Source organism: Mastigoproctus giganteus, chromosome 3, assembly GCF_048544385.1.
Source record: "Mastigoproctus giganteus isolate SK-2022 chromosome 3, ASM4854438v1, whole genome shotgun sequence".
NCBI classification, from domain to species: Eukaryota; Metazoa; Arthropoda; class Arachnida; order Uropygi; family Thelyphonidae; genus Mastigoproctus; species Mastigoproctus giganteus.
In genome coordinates, this window is record NC_143577.1 from 178,512,625 (window position 1) to 178,535,426 (window position 22,802).

The 22,802-nt window shown below is 40.1% G+C and overlaps 1 protein-coding gene across 1 annotated transcript in view; it reads left to right on the top strand.

The window, feature by feature from the left end:
* Positions 1-19,844, top strand: part of LOC150088441 (anaphase-promoting complex subunit 1-like) — a 51,669-nt gene extending 31,825 nt beyond the window's left edge. Inside the window, exon 4 of the mRNA XM_090370158.1 lies at positions 19,758-19,844. Within this exon, the coding sequence (XP_090226284.1) occupies positions 19,758-19,844 (87 nt within the window). The remainder of the gene's footprint in view (positions 1-19,757) is intronic.
* The last annotated feature ends 2,958 nt before the right edge of the window (positions 19,845-22,802 follow it).

Genomic DNA, 22,802 nt, shown 5'->3' on the forward strand with positions numbered 1-22,802 from the left:
GTTATCGGTTGATTCAACTACTGCTCATCTCAGATACCCAAATTATTCGCTGTATGGTTCCTTTCGCCTCAAAGGTGGTACTTGTGCATATGTCCGTTCTGATATTCCCTGTCAGAGATTTGGCAATTTGGAATCTCCTCTCTTTGATCTTCTCTGGTTTAAAATCTCTCTACCTCATTGGGTCAAATTCATCTGTTGTCTCTACTGTTCCCCCAACTCCACTAATCACTTGGAGCTCTTTGACTTCCTCTCTTTGCAACTTGACTTTCTCCAGTCCAACTTTCCTAAGAGTGAGGTAATTTTCCTTGGTGATTTTAATGTTCACAACTCCAGCTGGCTTCCATTTTCTAGTCACACCGACCCAGCAGGTCGAGATGCTGAGGCTTTTGCAGTTACTAATGACCTAGCACAGATTGTTCATTTACCTACAAGAATACCTGACAATCCTAATCATACAGCCAACATGCTTGATCTTTTTATCACAAACAACACTTCTAAGTACACGGTTGAAGTAAGTGCTTTTTTAGGCACCTCAGATCACAACTTGGTGATTGTGTCTTCTCCAATGGAACCTTTATCTCATGGCTATTCGCAACCTCGTATTGTTTGGCATTACAAGAATGCAAAATGGGATGACCTGCGAGATTTCTTTTCTTCTTTTCCTTGGTCGGATTACTGTTTCAAACCTTCTGATGTCAACGTTTGCTTAGATCGTGTCAGTGAAATTATTCTTGGAGGAATGGAATCCTTTAACCCACACTCCACTTTAAAATCTCGTCCTTTATCTAAACCTTGGTTTTCCAATAAATGTGCTAAGGCTGTTCGAGAGAAGAATGTTGCATATCGTAATTGGCTTGTTTCTAATTCTTCAGTGTCATTTTCTGTCTACACCAAAGCTCGCAACAATTGTAAAGCAGTTATTAATCAGTCCAAACTAGAGTTTGAACAGGCTAAGAGTAGAAAACTTGCTTCTTGCCCTAATGGTAGCCGAGCATTCTGGTCTCTTGCCAAAGCTATTGGCCGCAACTTTTGTCCATCTCTGCTCCCACCTCTGTCCAAACCAGATGGTTTTGTTGTCACTTCAGCCAAGGATAAAGCTGACCTGCTAGCATCCCATTTTTCTTCGAGCTCATGTATTAATGATCTTGGTAAAACACCTCCCACCATTCCTAACATGTTCCATTCAATGCCTCCTGTGGTCCTTCTTCAAAAGGATATCAGATGGATTTTGTTGAATCTTGATGCTAAGAAAGCTCCAGGTCCTGATGGTATTTCTCCACTTGTTCCCAAAACCTGTGCTCCTGAACTTACTCCTATTCTTTGCCGCCTTTTTTCACTTTCTTATTCCAAAGGTGTTTTTCCTTCTGCTTGGAAATTTGCTCATATCCAGCTAGTTCCTAAAAAGGGTGACAAATCCCTACCATCCAATTATCGTCCCATTGCAATTACTTCTACTCTTTCTAAAGTAATGGAGAAATCAATTAACTGCCAACTCTTAAACTACCTAGAAAACTTCCGTCTGATCAACGATCGCCAGTATGGATTCTGTCAGTGTCGATCCACTGGTGATATTCTGGCTTATGTTACCCATTTATGGACTAATTCAATGGAAAGGTTCGGTGAAACACAAGTAGTTGCTCTTGACATCTTGAAGGCTTTTGATTGTGTTTGTGCTTTATTGGTTATCCAGTTTTCTCTCTGATCGCTCACTGAGGGTGATGGTAGATGGCTCTCTGTCTTCTAACTTCTTCACTAATGCTGGTGTTCCCTAAGGTTCAGTTCTTTCCCCACTCTTTTCCTCTTGTATATTAATGACCTTCTTCCATTGACCGGAAATCCTATCCATAGTTTTGCTGATGATAGCACACTGCATTCCACTTTCTATTTTCAGAAACCTTGTTCTACTCAATCAGCTTCAACTTCTTGAAAATCTGCTACCAATTCCTTAATGCGGATTTTCAGGTAATTCTCCAGTGGGGCAAAGACAACTTAGTTGATTTCAACCCTTCTAAAACTCAGTCTTGTCTTATATCTCGCAAAAATGGATTCTTCTGCTCCTATGCTTATCTTTAGTGACACTCCAATTTCTAGGCAAAATGATATATTTCTTTTGGGGATTACCCTAACTTCTAATCTCTCTTGGCACAAGCACATTACAAATATTGCTTCCTCTGCATCTAAGAAACTTGGTTTTCTCTTTCGCTGTCGGCGTTACTTTTCTTCCAAACAGCTACTCACTCTGTATAAATCGCAAATCCGCCCCGCCATGGAATATTTTTCCCACATCTGGGGTGGTGCCCCCAAAACCTCTCTCAGGCTTCTTGATTCCATTCAGAAGAGGGCAGTTAGGTTAATTAATGATTCATCTCTAACAGAGTCTCTCCACTCGCTTTCTTATAGACGTACTGTTTCTACTGCATGCCTCTTCTACAGATACTTCCATGGGCACTGTTCTTCTGAATTGTCTTCTATAATTCCCGCTCTCACTTTCAAAACAGTCCGAACACGTGCCGCCACCAGCCAACATCCATTTGCTGTCCAACTTCAAACCAACAGAACCAACTTTTCATCTTCCTCATTTATTCATTCAGCTGCCGTTTTCTGGAACGACCTTCCTTCATACGTATTTCCTGAAAATTACAATCTACAGAAGTTCAAGTCCAATGTCAACAAATATCTCCTTTCGTCTTCTCAACCTGCAACCCAAGCACGGTACTAAGTACTATAGGTTCTAATACCTCTCGTGTTCGGAGTTCACATAAAAAAAATAAAAATAAAAATTTCTTGCCTATATTCAAAGAATACTGAGTTTCATTTTTGCCACAATAATAGTAGTCATCTGGCTTAATGTACATGAGCTGCATTAATATTAGTAGTGGAAACTGATTCAAGAAGACAATCTTATACAGTGTCAGCCAAAAAAAACCAAAAAAAAGCCAACCCTTCCCATATCACCCATCCACTCCCTCTAAAAGTTTGTCTAGTTCTTCCTTAAATTTATTCAAAGTAATCACTCCTACAACACCAGAACAGAAGTTTGTTCTAACATTCAACTACCCACTGGCTGAAGGCAAATTTCTGCATGTCTGTCCCTGCAACCATCCTTCTTCAGTTTGAATATGTCCTCTCATATGTGTAGTCTGAGCAAGAGGAAGGATTCCATCAGCATTGAGCTTACTCAATCCATTCGAAGCTTTAAACACCTCAGTCAGATGTCATAGGTGCTTAGTCTTTGTACACTGCAGTTTATAAAACTGAAGACTTTCTCAGTTAGCAGCACCCTTTTGTTCTCTGCACTAATCTTTTTGCTCTTCTTTGCACTTGTTCCAATAGATTTACATCCTTCCTCAAATGAGACCTTACAGACATGTATGCAGTACTCAAGTGTGGCCTAACTATTGCTTTATACAACAGGTAATCATCTCCTTATTCCTGTTGGCAAAATTACTGTATATCATTAACAAAACCCTATTAGCTGTCCTGGCAACCTGTTTGCACTGCTCAGAGGACTTCATATCTGACTGCAAAATTACCCCAAAAACTTTGTCTTCCACTATCCTGAGCGTGGTACTACATAGTTGTTGCATTAATCTTGAATTAATGCTACCCGTGTGCAGTACTTTACATTTAAGGCTTAAGTTTTGCAAATTACAGTGTCTGGAGACTAGGCACCAGCGAGGTGATCTGATAGAGGTGTATAAAGCCTTGAATGGTTTAAGCATGCTCAATGCTGATGGGATTCTTCCTCTAGCTCAGAAAAATCACCTGAGAGGGCATAAATTCAAATTGAGGAAAGACAGATGTAGGATAGACATGCGGAAATTTGCCTTTAGCCAGCGGGTGGTTGGTTGGTGGAACAGACTTCCATCCTTTGTGGTGGAGGTTGATAGCCTAAATAAGTTTAAGGCTCAGCTGGACAGGTATTTTGAACGAACAGAGGGGTGAAGTGGAAGTGGGTTTTTTTTTTTTTTTTTTTGGCTGATGCTGCATAAGCTTGCTTTCTTGCATCAAATGCCTCTACTAATGCTAATGCTAATTTCTCAATGATAAACTTAAATTGTTGCTTCCAAACCCATGTGCCTAATGTTTTTTTAGACCTTGTTGCAGTATCATACCCTGGTTGCTGTCAGCTGTCATTATCTATCATGCTAATCTTTGTTTCATCTGCAAACTTGGACATCAATATCATTAATAAATATAGAAAACAACAGAGGACCCAGTGCTGAACTGGAGACTCCTCTAATAACATTTTTCCAAGAAGAGTAGTGCCCATTGGTAACAATTCTTTGTCTTCTCCCACTCACATTATTCCTTATCCATAGCCCTACACCTTGCCCTAAAGCCACACTACTCCAGTTTGTGCAAGTCTTTTATGTGTGACAGTGTCAAAGGCTTTTCTGAAACCTAAGTACAGTCAAACCTCGATTTAGCACCACCATTTGTTCACCTCTGACATTAACACTAAATTGCGAATGGCGCTAAATCGAGGTACTTCAACAGTAAGAACTGCATATAGTGATTATTTTGGCATTAAGAAATTGAAGAACTAAATGACATTATTTTCTCTAGAGCAAAAAGGGGAATATTGAAATATAATGCAGATAGAAAAATATTTAGGGATTACCCAGATATGTAATATAAGGTTAATAATAATTATGAGAAATAAAATTTACTTCATTTAGAATAATTATCTAGTATATAGAAAAAATGTGGTTATGCCTTATAGGATTTTACAATGTAAATAAAAATATAATAAAGCTCACTATTTGACAAAGTACTTATACATTTAAATAGAAAGAGAACACACTTAAATAGAAAGGATGCAAGAATATTTGCTGTGCTATTGAGGCATTGTTAGGTGGGTTGGAAAACTGCTAGCTTGGGTGGATCCACATCCTAATAGATTAACAATAGCTGCAGGCAGAGATGAAAGTAATTCTTGCACTGCTTCTATTGGAATGAGTAGCAGTCTGAAAAGCAAGGTGATGTGGATTTCAAGGACTGTTAGGAGTCATCTATTATTATTAGCCATATGGTGCTATGAACAAGTAAATACCTGTGCTGTGTTAGGGTAACTAAGAGTAAGAACAGGTGCACGTATACTTGCATGTATCAGTACTAGGAGCATAGCAAATAAATTTGATGAATTTGAAGTGCTGGTTAAGACATCAGATGCGGATATTGTTGGGATATCAGGGACGTGGTGTGATTCAGATATGCAGGGTGTCTTAAACGTTTAGGGGAGGTAGGTAACATCTAAAGGAATGTGAATTGCATAGGAACCCATAACCGGAAATGTCACGGGAAAGTAGTAGCAGAGGCACCAGAAGCAGAAATGACACAAGTCAGTAATTAGTGGCAAACATTTATTTGACATAATATTAACAATGGAGTACGAGATGGATGCATTTCATGATGTTACAACAGATGCTCGAAGGTTCCACCATGAGACGCGATTCATGCGTGACACTGACGCAGCACGGATTGGCAGACATGGTCGAACACACCTAGAGTTTCTTTGACAGTAGCAGCAGCAGCGCAGACGAGTCTCACCACGAAATCCATTTCCGTCTCCACAGGCAATTCATACACAATAGATTTGAGGGGCCCCCACAGAAAGAAATCAAGGCTCGATAAATCATGTGAGCATGGGGGGCCAGGCAACAGGTCCACCGCGGCCAATCCATCGACGCCCAAAACGCCTGTCAAATGGTCACGAACACACACCTTCCATAATGGGCAAGCGCCCTGTCATGTTGAAACCAAATGTTGCGTCTCACATTTGCTGAACATCGTCAAATAACCCTGGTGGAACTTGTTCAAGAAAGATCCGATATTTAGCGGAGTTCATGCGTGATGGTAACAGGTATGGGCCGACTAAGCAGTCACCGACCATACCACATATTTATTGAGAAGCGATGTTGTGCCGCATTGGGGCGCACACCGTGTGGGTTGTTTGTTATTTGATTTTTAGGAGCATTAGCAACTAAGGCCATATTGCTCCGGGATATGCGGTGGTCATTTCGTGACCTTTCCGCATCCTTCGTATTTGGTGGTGACGGGCTCGAACCCCGGTCTAATCAAGAAGCGTGTGCTACGCACTGCTGCTCCTTCCCACCTGGCTACGGAGGCGCCATGTGTGTGTGGGTTGTCGTGAGCCCACATATGAGTGTTGTGCTGATTGAATAAGCCTTCCCGAGTGAAATAAGCCTCATCTGTGAACAAAACATAGGCTGGAAAATTCAAGTCTTGAACACTTCCTTGGAGAAACCAAAAGCCACAAAAGCCACACATGCAGGATGATCTTGGGGGAGCAGTAATTGAACCCTTTGGAGATGAAAGGGGTGTAAGGAATCGTCGTGCCAGACATGCTGTATACTTCAACGAGACACTTCTGAGGCAACGGCACGTGTGCTGGTAGTAGGATTATTCTGGACGGCATTCAACACAATTTCTTCCATGGCAGGAGTTCGCATCGAACGTGGTCTGCCCACACTACTCCTGTTACCTCTAAATGACCCATAATCGCACAAATTTTGATGCACACGCGCAAACAAATGGTGGTCCGGTACATGTCTGTCTGGGAAGCATTCTCCATAAATTCGTTGAGTGGCTTGACCATTTCCCTCTGCTAATCCACATACTAGGTGCATGTCTACCAGCTCACAGTTCTTATATCGATGCATGCTCTTCGTGCAGCGACTACCGCGCCGTCTACCGACTTACGGTGATGTTTCCGGGTACCTATGTAATTCACATTCCTTTAGATGTTACCTACCTCCCCTAAATGTTTGTACCAATATTTTTGAGACACCCTATATAACGGATGCAGAATTTTAATATGGGTAGTACGATGTGTATAGACATGATAGGAGAGGAGGTTGTTCTTTTAGCAAAGAAGCACATAAAGTCTAAGGCAGTGCAACCAGTTGACATGGATGGCAATGTTACTCATTCCAATACAGTGCATTGGATTGAGTCAACATTGCAATGTTGACTCAATTTGATGTGACATAAACACTGGGAAAGCAAATATGAGAGTAGGAGTGCATTATAGGCCTAATGAGTCAATTTGGTGTGACATAAGCACTGGGAAAGCAAATATGAGTGTAGGAGTGTGTTATAGGCCTAATGACACTGATGAGTACAGTAAGCAATTGTACAGAGAAATAGAGGAAGCCAGTAAATCAGAATGTCTTATAATGTGGAGATTTTAACTTTCCAGATATCGACTGAACCTTGTGAGTTGGTCACACACTAAGAAGACTTTCTCCTTCCATTCCTTCATTGCTTCAGTGATGATGGCTGCACTTAATCTGCACACGTTTTTAAAGCCTATGATGAGGCTTAATTTCTGGAACCATCCATTGGAAAACTTCAAATTAGTAGTAGTAGTAGAGGCATGCGATGCAAGAAAGCAAGCATATGAGCTCATGTAGCATCAGCCAAAAAAAAAAAAAAAAACAATTTCACATATCCATTCCCTCTCCTAAAAGTTTGTCCAGTTCCTCCTTGAATTTATTTAAGCTATCAACTTCCACAGCAACAGATGGAAGTTTGTTCTGTCAGTTAACTACCTGCTGGCTAAAGCCAAATTTCTGCAAGTCTAATCTACAACTGTCTTTTCTCAATTTGAATTTATGCCCTCTCAGGTTCGTAATCTGAGAAAATGGAAGAATCCCATCAGAATTGAGCCTGCTCAACCCATTCAGGGTCTTATACAACTCAGTCAGACCACCTTGCAGGTGCCTAGTCTCCAAACGCTGCAATTTGCAGAACATAAGCCTTGTTAACAGGAGAGAATGCTTCTACAGGGATGGGATACACTTAAGTAGAAAGGGTGCAAAAATATTTGCCGATGCTATCGAGGCAGTGTTAGGTAGGTCGGAAAACTGCTAGCTTAGAGGGATACAAGGACTAATAGATTAACAGTAGCCACTGGCAGAGGTGAAAGTGATTCTTGCACTGCTTCTATTGGAATGAGCAGAAGAATGGAAAACAAGATGCAGGATATTTCAGAGACTGCTGGGAGTCATTGCGGTACAAGTAAACACATGGGTTGTGTTAGGGTAGCTAAGAATAGGAACAGGTGCATGTATACTTGTGTGTACGCCAATGCTAGGAGTTTGGTAAATAAATTTGATGAATTTGAGGTATAGCTCAAAACATCAAAGGCAGATATTGTTGGGATATCAGAGACGTGGTGTCACACAGATATAAGGAATGCAGAACTGGAATACAATGTACAATGATACGGGGAGTACAATGTGTACAGAAAGGATAGACAGGACAGGAAGGGAAGCGGGGTTATGCTATTAGTTAAGAAACACATAAAATCCAAGGAAGTGAAGCCTGTCGACATCGCTGGACAGTGCAGTGTCGAGTCAGTTTGGCGTGACATAAGCATTGGGATATCAGAATTGAGAGTAGGAGTGTGCTGTAGGCCTAATGACTCTGATGAGTATAATAAGAAACTGTACAGGGAAATAGTGGGCCAGTAAATCAGAGAGTCTTATAATGGGGGATTTTAATTTCCCAGATATTGACTGGAATTTGTGGGTTGGTCACTCACTCACACTAGCAAGGCTTTTGTAGATTTATTGGATGATTGTTTTCTACATCAGAATGTTCGGAATGATTGATTATCAGTAGTGATTCTTCATGCATTAAGAATCTGCAGATAAAGGAACCACTAGGTGGCAGTGATCACAGTGTGCTGAAGTGGGATTTACTCAAAGAGGTAACTGCCATCAGGGGTAAAGGGAAGGGTTATTGCTTTTGTAAAGGTGACTAAGATGGTCTGAGATAGTATTTAAATTCTATAAAGTGGGACCAACTGATGATGTTCCCAACAGCAAATTCAAAATGGGAAGCATTCAAAGAACTTATCTTGGAAGCTACTAGGCTTTACATACCAACTAAGAAATATTGTTCAAGGTTTAGGCCTAAATGGATGTCAGATGAACTAATGAGACATATGAGACATATGGCAGAGAAGAAAAATTGCATGGGATACATATAAATTAATGGGTGACATCAAAGCCTGTGATAGATATAAGCTGGTCTGTAACCAAGTCACAAAGAAGATTAGGCAGACAAAGGCAGATTATGAGAAATCCTTGGCAAAGGATGCAAAGAAAAACAGAAAAGAGTTCTTTACCTATGTAAACTCTAGAAGGAAAGGGATGAATCAGATTGGTCCAATGGATATTGATGTTTCAACAGTTGAGGATCCTGCTCAGGTGGCTAACAAACTAAACGAGTATTTTGCATCTACATTCACACACGAGGAGTTATTCAGGAAGGGGAATGGCAAAGGTGAAGTAAACTCTGGCAGTGAGCTAGATAATTTTGTAATAACTGAGAGGAAAGTGGAGGAGAAATTGTTGAGGATAAACATAAAAAAGGCACCCGGGGTGGATGGGATCTATCCAGTTATATTAAAGGAAGTAAGCAAACCTTTAGTCATAATTATGAGAGCTTATTTGGACTCAGAGGAGGTACCCATAGACTGGAGATGTGCAAATGTGACCCCAATTCACAAAGGAGGATCAAAGGCTGACCCAAGTAATTATAGACCTGTGAGTTTAACTTCTGTTTCAGGAAAAATAATGGAGGCACTGGTTAAAGCAGCACTGCAGGATCATCTAGACAAGACTTCAGTTATAGCTTGGACACAGTATGGGTTTGTTAAGAGAACCTGCCTGATCAATTTGATTGGATACTATGATGTAATCACAAAAGAACTGGGTGCAAGGAATAACTTCGATATTAAATATTTGGATCTTAGAAAGGCTTTTGATACTGTTGCACATGGAAGACTACACCACAAATTGGAGAAGTGTGGCATTGGAGGCAAATTGCTGCTATGGATAAAGGGATGGTTGAGGGGCAGAAGACAGAGTGGTAATCAATGGACACTGCTCATCGTGGACTAATGTTATTAGTGGAGTTCCTCAGGGTCCAGTGTTGGGTCCATTGTTGTTTTTTGTATTTATAAATGATATTGAGGATGGTATATCAAGCTTAATGTCCAAGTTTGCAGACCAAAGAAAGGTTGGCAGGGTTGTTAAGGACACTACTGACGCTATGCTGCAGCAACAGTATCTGGAAAGGTTGAGCGGAGGGGTTGAGAGGTGGCAAATGAAGTTTAACATTGACAAATGTAAAGTACTACATATGGGAAACAGTAACCCCAGAGCAACGTATCAATTCTGTGGTACTACACTGACAGTGGTAGAGAATGAAAAGGACCTGGGGGTAATTGTGCAGGCAGATATGAAGTTCTCTGATCAGTGCAGATGGGTTGCAAGAGTAGCTCATGGTGTCTTGTCAATGCTATACAGGAATTTTTCTAGCAGTTATAAGGAGGTGATTATTCCCTTGTATAAGGCAATGGTCAGGCCACACCTTGAGTACTGTACAGGTCTGGAGGCCTCATTTTAAGAAGGATGTAGAGCTGCTGGAATGAGTACAGAGAAGGGCAACAAGATTAGTGTATGGAACAAAGGGTTGCTCTTACGAAGAAAGACTTAAGTTTTGCAAAAAATGGTGCCTGGAGACTAGGCATTGGCGAGGTGATCTGATAGAAGTGTATAAAGCCTTAAATGGTTTGAGCATGCTCAGTACCGATGGGATTCTTCCTCTTGCTCAGAATAATCACCTGAGAGGAGATAAATTCAAATTGAGGAAAGATAGATGTAGGATAGATGTGTGGAAATTTGCCTTTATCTAGCGGGTAGTTGGTAGGTGGAACAGACTTCCATCCCTTGTTGTGGAAGTTGATAGCCTAAATAAATTTAAGGCTTGGCTGGACATGTATTTCCAACGAATGGAGGGGTGAAATGGGAGTGTTTTTTTTTTTTTGGCTGATGCTGCATAAGCTTGCTTTCTTATATCATATGCCTCTGCTAATGCTTTCTTTGTAAGAGGACCCCTTCATTCCCCTCACCAATCTTGTTGCCCTTCTCTGTACTCCCTCAAGCAACTCTACATCCTTTCTAAAATTGGGCCTCGTGGCCTGACCATGCCTGGTGAGTGATTTAGTTGAACGAGGTATGTCTATAGTGGACTCCCAGAGTGGCTTGAGTTGGTGGCAAGGTTCTTTGGGCAATTTAATACTGTGAAAGGGTTGTTGGCGATATATTCCTCAAGTTGTTGTCCATTTCTGGATCCACTTTGGTCCTGGCTTTGGCTGTACCAGCTTGGAGAGCTACAGTTCACGTCCGCACTGACAAGTATCCTGGCATTCGGTAGTTCAGCAGTTAGGTTCTGGAGATAATTTATAACCGGAAGGATGTCATTCCCAGGTCTGGAGTATATGGATACAGCATAGAATTTACCAACGGGACAAATAATGTGGGTGCAGGCGGCCCATGAATGGTAGAAATGAGTGATTTCTGCCATGCCAGTTGTAGTGAAGTCTAGATTGTGAACCAATATAGCTGCCCAATACAGCTGTGTCGCCCTGGCACTGTACGATCTTATAAGTGGTGGGGTATCCCTTAACTTCTTTGGCATGGGTGTAGGGTCCTTGTATCAGTAGTAGGTCTATATTTTCTTTTTCTGCTTTGCGGCAGAGTTGGCCAGCAACTGCAATTGCCCTTTGTGCGTTATTTTGTAGGAAGCGTATTCTGTTTGAAATTTGCTGTTTATGGTGTGGTTCCATAATTGATCCTTTGCTGGTGTAGACTCTTTGCTTTTAGATAAATTGGACAATTACTGTCCCTGATGGAATGCAAGTGCTGGATGTTTTGTGCTTTACAGTTTTCACATTTTATATCTTCAGATTTATTTGGGCATGTGTGAAATTCATGACCTTTTTTTGCGCAATAGCCACAAGTGGACTTTTTGAGTGCATGTGTGACTGGTGTGGCCAAAGCGGCAGCATTTGAAACATTTGGGAACAGCCACATGCTCTTTGAAGCGGTGGCTGCCCCAGTTTATGTATATACTGCTTTGGTGATTAATGGCCTGCCAGGCTTTGGGTGACAATTCCACAACCCAGTTCATTGAGGTTCCATCTTGTGACTTGGCCTGGTATTTAGGATTAATTAGTTTGGTAGGATTATTGTCGAGGTAAAGATGCTATAAATTCCTGTGGTAGATTTCGGTCTTAACTGCTAATGGGGTAAGTTCCTTATCCATGTCAAAGATTATTATAGACAGGCTTTTGCTCTGTGAGGCTCAGCTAGCAGGCCCAAGGTGAGTATTTTTGCATTGTTTAGGATTTGGGATGCTTCCTCTTCAGTCTCGGTTTCAATTATTAGTTTTGTGTCTTGTCTTTCTAATTGATTGTATTGAAAGGAAAAATATGTGTGTCGAAACATGTTTTGACACTCATATTTTTCCTGCCAGAGTATTTTTCATGCGCTGGTCCCACCACGCTGGAGCGTGGTGGGACCAGCGCATTCTTGGAGATTGGTAACTAGCTCCGGTGCTGGTTCCATGCAATGGAGCTAGTTTCTGTCAGTGAATCTATTGTTAAGGAGATGGGGAATATATTATGCAAAAAGGATAGGTGAAACAGGACCACGGTACGTCTGCCAGAGGCAAAAGTTGATGACGTAGAGCATATATCATCTTTTAAGGGCACAAAAGGTGATATTGTTGTACATGTTGGCATTAATGACTTTACAAGTAAGAGATCTGCAGATTTACTTAACAAGCACAGGTCAATATTGAAAAAAATTCGCAAATTAGGGTTAAATTTGACAGTGTCTGCAATTCTGCCCAGACATGATAGGAGGGAGTATATGATGAGAGCCTTGTCAATCAATTTCGCCCTGGAGAGATTGTGCAAGACTCATGGAGTAGAATTTTTTTCAGCTTGTTCTGTGCTTGCTAATAGGTAAGACTGCTTCTACAGAGATGGGATACACTTGAATAGAAAGAGTGCAAGAATATTTGCTGATGCTATCTAGGCAGTATTGGGTGGGTCAGAAAACTGCTGGTTTGGGGGGAAATTCACAGACTAAAAGATCAACAGTAGCCGCAGGCAGAGGCAAAAGTGATTCTTGTACTGCTTCTATTGAGGTGCCTCCATAGCCAGGTGGGCAGGAGGAGCAGTGCGTAGCACACGCTTCTTGATTAGACCAGAGTTCAAGTCCGTGACCACCAATACGGAGGATGCGGAAAGGTCAGGGAATGACCACCGCATATCCCTGGAGCATATGGCCTTAGTTGCTAATGCTCCTAAAAACCAAACAACAACAACAACAGCTTCTCTTGGAATGAGCAGCCGCCTAGAGAGCAAGTTGCTGAGGATTTCAAGTACTGCTGGGAGTCAGCATGGAACAAGTAAATACATGGGCTGTGTTAGGGTAAAAAGAGTAAGAACATGTGCATGTACACCAATGCTAGAAGTATAGTAAAATAAATTTGATGAATTTGAAGTGCTGGTCAAGACATCAAAGGCAGATATTGTTGGGATATCGGAGTCATGGTGTCACACAGATATAAGCAGTGCAGAATTGGAATTTGGGGAGTACAGTGTGTACAGAAAGGATAGGAAGGAAGGAGGGGTTATGCTGTTAGTTAAGAAACACATAAAATCTAAAGAAGTGCATCCAGTTGACATTGGTGGACAGTGCAATGTTGAGTCAGTTTGGTGTGATATAAACACTGGGAAGGGGAAAATGCGAGTAGCAGTGTGTTATAGGCCTAAAGACTTGGATGAATACAGCCAAAAGTTGTGCAGAGAAATAGTGGGCCACTAAATCAGAATGTCTTTTAATGGGGGATTTTAAACTTCCAGGTATTGATTGGAACTTGTGGGTTGGTCACTCGCATGCTAGCAAGACTTTTGTGGATTTATTGAAGGATTGTTTTCTACAGCAATATATTCGAGGTGTACCAGACCTTGATCTGATTATCAGCATGATTATTCATGCTTAAGAATTTGCACACAAAGGAACCGCTAGGTAGGAACCGCTAGGTGGCAGTGATCAGTGTTATGATGTGGGATTTACTTAACGATTTAACTACCATCAAGGGTAAAGGGAAGGATTTTTGCTTCCATAAAGGTGACTACAGTGGCCTCAGAAAGTTTTTAAATTCTATACAGTGGGATCAACTGATAATGTTAAAAATAGCTTCTAACTGGGAAGCCTTCAAGGAATTCATCTTTGAAGCTACCGGGCCTTTCATACCAATTAAGAAATATTGTTGAAGATTTAGACCTAAATCTCTGAGTTACCCTGAGAGAGAGAGAGAGAGAGAGAGAGAGAGAGAGAGAGAGAGAGAGAGAGAGAGAGTGCAAGTCAGAAGTAGAAAGGAATCACCAAGAAAGACAAGAATGATGTTATCCAGCTCAGGACCCTGGGTGTGCCAAGGGGTCCCTGGGGTAATATAACAGGTGACACAGAAGACTCTGGCAGATATAAGCCAGTCTGTAATCAATTCACAAAGGAGATTAGGCAAGCAAATGCTGATTTTGAGAAATCGTTGGCAAAGGATGCAAAGGAAAACTGGTTCGACTGTTGATGATACTTTTCAGATAGCTGACAAACTGAATGAGTATTTTGTTTGTATCTGCATTTGCACGTGAGAAATTCTGTAAGGAAGGGGAGGACAGAAGTTTACTCAGCTCAAACAGGTAGCTAAATGATTTTGTAATAGTGATTTTGCAAAGTGGAGGAGAAATTGTTGAAGATGAACATAAAAAAGGCATCTGGGGTGGATGGAATCAATCCAGTTATATTGAAGGAGGCAGTGAGGGAAGTAAGCAGCCCCTTAGCCATAATTATGAGATCATCCATAGATTCAGTTGAGGTCCCCATGGACTGGAGATGTGCAAATTTATCCTCAATTCACAAAGGGGGTTCAAAGAGTGACACAAATAATTATAGACCTGTTATTTAACTTCTTTTCCGGGAAAAATAATGGAGTCACTGTTTAAAGAAGCGTTGCAGGATCATCTAGACAACACTGCATTAATAATTTAAACACAACGTCTGTTTGTTAAGAGAAAGTTTTGTCTGACCAATTTGATCGGATACTACGATGTGGTCACAAATCAACTGGATGCAAAAAATAATTTCAATATCGTATACTTGGATTTCGGGAAAGCTTTTATACTCTTGCACATGGAAGACTGCTGTAAAAATTGGAGCATTATGAGCAAGTTGCTACAATGGATAAAGGGATGGTTGAGTGGGAGAAGGCAGAGAGTGGTAATAAATGGACACTGCCCTAAGTGAACTAATGTTATTAGTGGAGTCCCTCAGGGTTCAGTGCTGGGCCCATTGTTGTTTTGTGTATTTATCAGTGATATCGATGAAGGTATATCAGGCTTAATGTCCAAGTTTGCAAATAATCCTGCCAAGGTTGGCAGGATTATTATTGATAGTAAAGACAGTATGATACTGCAACAGGATCTAGAAAAGTTAGGCAGATTGGCTGAGAAGTGACAACTGAAGTTTAACATTGACAAATGCAAAGTACTGCATATGGGTAGCAATAACCCAAGAGAAATGTACGAACTGTGTGGTACTACACTCAGGGAAGTGGAAAGTGAAAAAGATCTAGAGGTAATTGTACAGTCAAATATGATGTTTGCTGAGAAGTGCAGATGGGCTGCCAGGGCAGGTCATGGAGTCTTGTCAATGATATATAGGAATTTTTCTAGCAGGGACAGGAAGGTGATTATCCCATTGTAAAACCACTCCCCACACACTTTTTAAATCTCTGGCCTCCACAGAGTCCTGTGTCACTTACAAAGAATACAATGCTGAGATGAGGGAAACCCCTAGTGTCATACCGACGACTAACACATCTTACACTTACTCTTGTAAAAGGCAATGGTCAGGACACACCTAGAGTACTGTGTACAGGTACTCTAGCCTCATTTTAGGAAGGGTGTAGAGTTGCTTGAACAAGTACAAAGAAGGACAACAAGATTGGTGAAGGGAACAAAGGGGATGCTCTTACCAAGAAAGGCTTAAGTTCTGCAAATTGCAATGCCTGGAGAGTAGGCACTGTCCGAGGTGATACGATTGAGGTGTATAAAGCCTTGAATGGGTTGAGCAAGCTGAATGCTGATGGGATTCTTCCTCTTGCGTAAGAACCTGACGGGGCATAGATTGAAATTGAGGAAAGACAGTTGTAGAATAGATATGCGGAAGTTTGTGTATAGCCTGCAGGTAGTTGATTACTGGAACAGACTTCCATCTGTTGTTGTGGAAGTTAATGGCTTAAATAAATTTAAGAATGAACTAGACAAACATTTGAGGTGATCAGATGGGTGGATTTTGTTTTTTTTTTTTCCGAAGCTGTATAAGCTTGCTTTCCTGCATCACATGCCTCAATTAATGCTAATACTCCCTTTCTCTTTTGGTCCCAAGAGGTGGGAGTATTGGAAGGATCTGTCTTAAGTGTTATTCTTTTTGCCTTTGAACTCCATTACTGAACAACTTCCTCCAATCATAAACTCTGTGGTTTATGTCGATGCCTTCAGCATATTTTCTTGCTCATGCAACATGAGGGTTATTGAGAGCCAATAACAACAGGGCATTGACTGTCTTAACTATTGAACCATGGCAGTTGATTTCAGAAACTCACTGGAGAAGGCCTTTGCATTCATTTTTGTTGCAGCATAACTAACGTTCACCCCTGAACCTGAATTAAGATTTGTACAAAGCAGCATTCCAGTAGTAGTGGAGATAAAATTCTTGGCACTCATTTGATAAAAAGTCAACATTTCTCTAGCACATTCATCAGTTATGCACACATCCCATTCACCCTCATGCCATTTGTATTGCTACTGATGCATTCAGAATCACTTTTCCAAAGGTTATATGTCAAAGAAAATGAGCCATCCTTGTTGCTTTGATGAAAACAGTTGTCTGTACTGTAAGCATACAGTAGAGACAACTGTCTTAAGCTGAATTCCCTGCCAGACCACTCCATGTGGACATTGATTTTTGAACCAACCACGATGGAAAAAAATCTTTATAATACTCATCAGATGGTATACATGTCCAAGAGCTACTCACAGAGCTTAACATCGTGGTAGACAAGGTTGCTTGATCACCAAAGCAGCCCCTTCCACCCTGGCATGCTCAAATACCAGCATGTGACTTCTTGCTTAAGAATGGGACAATGTCTGATACCCTGTCGTCCATCTACCTTCAGCTGTATTTAGAACACTCTGCTGAACATTTTGACCTTGCTTATTTATACAGATGGCTCAAAGTTGGAATTGTGTGGGATCTGCTGCTGTTTTTTTCAGATAATACTATATCTGAGCAAATTCGCCCTGAATGTAGCATGTACAGATCTACACTATGTGGTTATCCTTGGATCACACAAAAACTCCCCAGTACCATTGATTTATTATATACACTGTTTCAATGAGTGCACTACAGGTTTTATCAGTGATGAGATACGCTACTCATCCAATCCTGTCTCAGATTCAGCAGATGATATACACTCTCTATTAAGGTGATTTGATATCTGCTTCTGCTGGATTCCCAGCCGGATTCTGCTAATCCCAATGTATTAGAGGCTGATTAGAATGGGATTAGAGGCTGATACTGCAGCCAAATCAGCAGTCTCAGTGAATAATCTTGACTTGTCAGTTCCCTATACAGACTACAACCAAGTAATCCCTGATAAATTACATTTTTGGTGGCAAGATTTGTGGCATCAGCAGGTTATAAAAAAGGTATATCATACTAAGCCAATGATCCCTGTGTAGCTGTCTAGTCTGCTAAGGGATCGTAAAGAGGAAGTTGTTCTTGCTTGATTACATACAATACACAGTCATCTGATACACTCCTTTCTTGGGGGGGCTGACAACTATCCTATGTACTAGCAGTGAGACACTTTCATTCATTAAACATATTTTATCCAAATGTACCAATTTTAGAAATGCTCATTTTATCACTTTTAACATCTGACTGAGTCTTATATACACTCAGTCAGACTTTATCCTACAATTATTGTGTCAGAAGTTTTTACAAGCTATTAATATATATATATATTTACAGGGTGATTCACTACCAGTGCGACAAACTTGCAGGAGGTGTAGGGGGCACAAAGACGAATCAGAATCACATAGCATTGCAGGGTCCGAAATGCCTTCGTCATGCACTAGAGGATGTTGAAAGGGAGGTCGCATGAACAGTGATCCCGCTGGAAGGCAGCATTTGCGAACCGGTTCCCAAGGGAATAGGATGGACGAGTATTCAAACGTCGAACTGCCCGACACGCACCTCGCGCATGGAGCTGCAGACTGTAACGCCGCTCTGCGCTTGTACCAGGAACGTTTCCTGCACAGGCGTGCTCCTCATCATACGATTTTCGCACGTGTGCACAGAAGGTTACGTGAGACTGGTTGTTTCCCGAGAGGTACCATGAATCGAGAGCGAACGACAAGGACGCCAGACAATGAGGAGAATGTCCTACGTCTTGCAGAAGGCAATCCGAGTACGAGTACTCGAGCGATAGGCCAACGATTGGGTATTTCCCAATCCACTGTATGGAGGATACCGTCAATAAACCAAATGAGTTCATACCATCTGCAACACGTCCAATCATTGGAGCCTGAGGATTATCCACTCCGGAGGACTTTTGCTACTTGGTTTCTTCAACAGAAATGGTTCGCAAATGCTGACTTCCAGCGGGATCGCTGTTCACGCGACCTCCCGTTCAACGTCCTCTACTGCATGACGAAGGCATTTCAGACCCTGCAATGCTATGTGATTCCGATTTGTCTTTGTGCCCCCTACACCTCCTGCAAGTTTGTCGCACTGGTAGTGAATCACCCTGTATATGCACACATAAATAGATAATTTACTTTTACTCTTATACTGCATTTTATTATATATATTATATAATATATATTATATCATATTATATATCATATTATTTATATATATATAATATTTTTGATGAGGTAATCCATTTAAAGGTTATCAAAATCTCGATCTTTGTTGAAATTTTAATTTTTTTTCCCTGCACATTATAACCCCAGTTGTTTTTGTGCCAATAAAATCGAAATAAAATCAAAAAATCAGTGGGAACTGTTCTTCTTGGACTAATGTTATTAATGAAGTATCCCCAGGGTTAAGTACCTGCCCGGCAACCCAAAGGTCGCGGGTTCGATTCCCGCCTCGGGCTTGGATCAAAGTACTGCAAAAACCTTGGGGAGGTGCAATATGGCCACAGAAGCCGATGCGCCAACAACTACCAAATCAAAAAAAAAAAAAAACCCCAGGGTTCAGTATTGGGCCCATTCTTGTTTTCTGTATTTATGAATGATATTGATGAAGACATATTTAAGCTTAACATCTCAGTTTGCAGATGATTACAATTGTTGGCAGGGTGGTTAATGACAGTGATGATAATATGATACTGAAACAAGATATTGAAAAATTTAGGCAGATCGGTTGAGAAGTGGCAGCTTTAAGTTTAACATTGACAAATCCAACATACTGCATTTGGTGGTAATTTATTTATTTTTGGCTGATGTTGTATCAGCTTGCTTTTGTCACATCATTTACCATTACCAGTACTAATAATAGCATTTCAGATTACTGGTAACTTTCTTACCAAGTTTCAGGAAATTTCATGGCATTCAGTCGAAAAATTTTTTGAAAGTGGTTACGTTTGAAACTTACATGGAATGACTTATTTATTATTTAAATATTCTTCATTCTCTTTTTCAAATAAATTTTAATTGCAGTACTGTATTTTACTGTGAAAGATGTCTTTTGCAATCCACAGTGGTAATAATTTATATTTTCTAATTTCAGGTGGCATGGTGCAATTTTATTGTTAATAGTTGGAAGCCAAGAATTCAGAATGATGATTTAAAAGAGAATGAAGGTAATACATTTTAATGATTAGATAGGTATTTTTTTCTCTTTTAAATGAAGAAAGCATGGAAAATACAGCAGAGATTTTACTAATACAATGGACCCCAGCTTTACGATCGGTTCACTGTATGATCAGATCACCTTAAGATGGACTCTCCATAATAAAATACCTTTCACTATACGATATGGGATACGATATTAAACTGTGATTGTAATAAGCGAAAATAGGAGGAATATTATCCACAGGCTATAAAAGTAAAATTATAAAGCAAAAATTTACACTTTATTACTTTACCAATTTAACAAAATTAAAATGATACGTGAAGATTGGAAGAATATTTTTCACAGGTTAGCAAAATAAAAATAAATTTACACTTATGTAGATAGTTTAATTGATACTGTAATATGTATCTGCTAAATATTTGATATTTCTGTTCACTGACTTTTTTTTTTGGGTTGTAAAATTTAAAACAGTAAAAAAAGATAAGCAATCAATAACAACGAACATGGAATGCACAAATTGCAATTACTGTAACAATACGTGCAAGTGAGCTATGGACAATAGTGAAATTATAGTAACCTTATAATACTGTGATAAATCTGACTAAAAAATGAATAGCAAATGCTTAGAAAACGGTACTCACCTTGTATAAATCTGCAATAATTTTTTTTTTTTTTTTTTTTGGTAGATGGTGGTTAAATTTAGGTTGGAAGAAGCATTAAAAAGAACTAAGTTGGGGAATGAGGTGAAAATATTTTAAACAGATTTTAAAATGAGTGCAAGGAAGTAGAAATGCAGATCTCTAATCCTTGGTTGTCATAAAGAGGTTAAAAGACGTAAATGAAAAAATCTGTTTAAAATATCTTCACCTTAGTTCTTTTTAATGCTTCTTCCAACCTAAATTTAACCACGATCTACCAAAAAAAAAAAAAATATCGCAGATTTATACAAGGTGAGTACCATTTTCTAAGCATTTGCTATTCATTTTTTACTGAGCTATGGAGTAAAGTTTACGATGCTTAAAATAGGAATAAAGAGAAGATTCAGAAAATTAATTTATGATTTTTATATGATTGAAGATTTCATGGAAGGGGAAAACAGATTTCACCACTCTAACTGAAAACCCCCACAGAATTCCAACTATAGGTATTATTGCAAATGCAATAATATTGAGTTTATTAGCCATTCATAGTAGATTGCATTAACAGAAAAGCCCAATAAATGAGAAAGTGCAAATTGTTTTTTTATTGTTTTATGGTAGTGAACTCCAGAAATGTGCTTTAGAAAAAATCACAAAGGCGTTCAAAATTGGTTCTTATAACTGAACATATGATAATGATGGAAGTGTAGTGCATTTTAATCATTTGGATTGGTTTTGAAATTAAAGCGACTGATTTTACTAACCAGTGATCATGTAACCAGCATCTACTTATTTCACTTTACCATTGTCTCCGACCAGACCATGTGGTCCTTCCTCTCAGCCAATAGCAACATTTGTAAATGTGTTGGCAGCCACATGTTTTGTCTTTGCATCCTTCAGTTGAAGTGATTTTTTGTGTTGTGCTTATTTGACATAAATTTACTGTATTGAATTTGTGTACATACAATATTGTGTAAATTGCCTTTTAGAGAGATAAATAACTTAGCTATATAGGAAAATTTCAACTTCTGAGATCTTGGAACAAATTACTGAAAAACAATGTATTATTGGGTTCACATTATGATATTTTCACAATACGATGGTGTCTCTGGAACGGAGTAAAATCTTAAAGTGGGGAGCCACTGTATATGCTCATCAGCCAAAAACATCATGATCACCTACCTAATAGTGTGTTGGGGCTCCCCTTTTGCCATGATGCTTGCAGTCAGTGTAGTATCAACTTCAGGAGACTGCGGAAGGTGTCCTCAGGTATTCTTGACCAGTTGGACAGAAGGATGTCTTGAAGTTTGGCAACAGAGTGAGGTGCTGGCAAGAATTGGCAAATGCTACATTCAACCATATCCTACAAATGTTTGACAGGATTGATGTTGGAGAAATTTGGCAACTATGGGAGCATATGAAATGCATGGACATGATCTTCAAATCATTCCTGTATTATGTGGGCCTTGTGACATGGGGCCGGGCTTTTTGAGTCTAGAGCCTTCTGTTTACACAGTCACCATGTAGTGTAAAACTTGGTCTGAAACAATGTTGAGGTAGGATCTGGAAATGAGAGTGTGTTCAATGATGGTAGAACCCAGTGATGTCTATGAAGACATCCTCTAAGCCAAGATTGTTTGGTTTAGTGGATGAAAACAGGCCAGTGGCTGATTTCATCCAACCTTTCAGTCTCTTTGCAGCTGTTTATCTGCTTGCTGTTGAATATGTCACTGTTGTCATGGTGTGGGATGCTAACACTAGCCAGTAGAGCTAGACCTTTGACCAGTGTGGGACAGAGCCCTTTACAGGCGCCAACATTGGGATCTCTTTCCCTATGATCTTTCAACCTTACCACCTGGGGTGTTTGTTCTCTCTTTCCACTGTCCCACTGCAGGTAATTCTCCAGTGGGGCAAAGATAACTTAGTTGATTTCAATCCTTCTAAAACTCAGTCCTGTCATATCTCGCAAAAAAGAATTCTTCTGCTCCTATACTTATCTTTGATGACACTCCGATTTCTTGGTAAAAAAAATGATATATCTATATTGGGGATTACCCTGACTTCTAATCTCTCTTGGCATAAACACATTACAAATATTGCTTCATCTGCATCTAAAAAACTGGGTTTTCCCTTTCGCTCCCGGCGTTACTTTTCTTCCAAACAGCTGTTCACTCTGTACAAATCTCAAATATGCCCTACCATGGAATATTGTTCCCACATCTGGGGTGGTGGCCCCAAAACCTCTCTCAGGCTTCTAGATTCCATTCAAAAAAGGGTGGTTAGATTAATTAATGACTCATCTCCAACAGAGTCTCTCCACTCTCTCATAAACTTTTTGTTT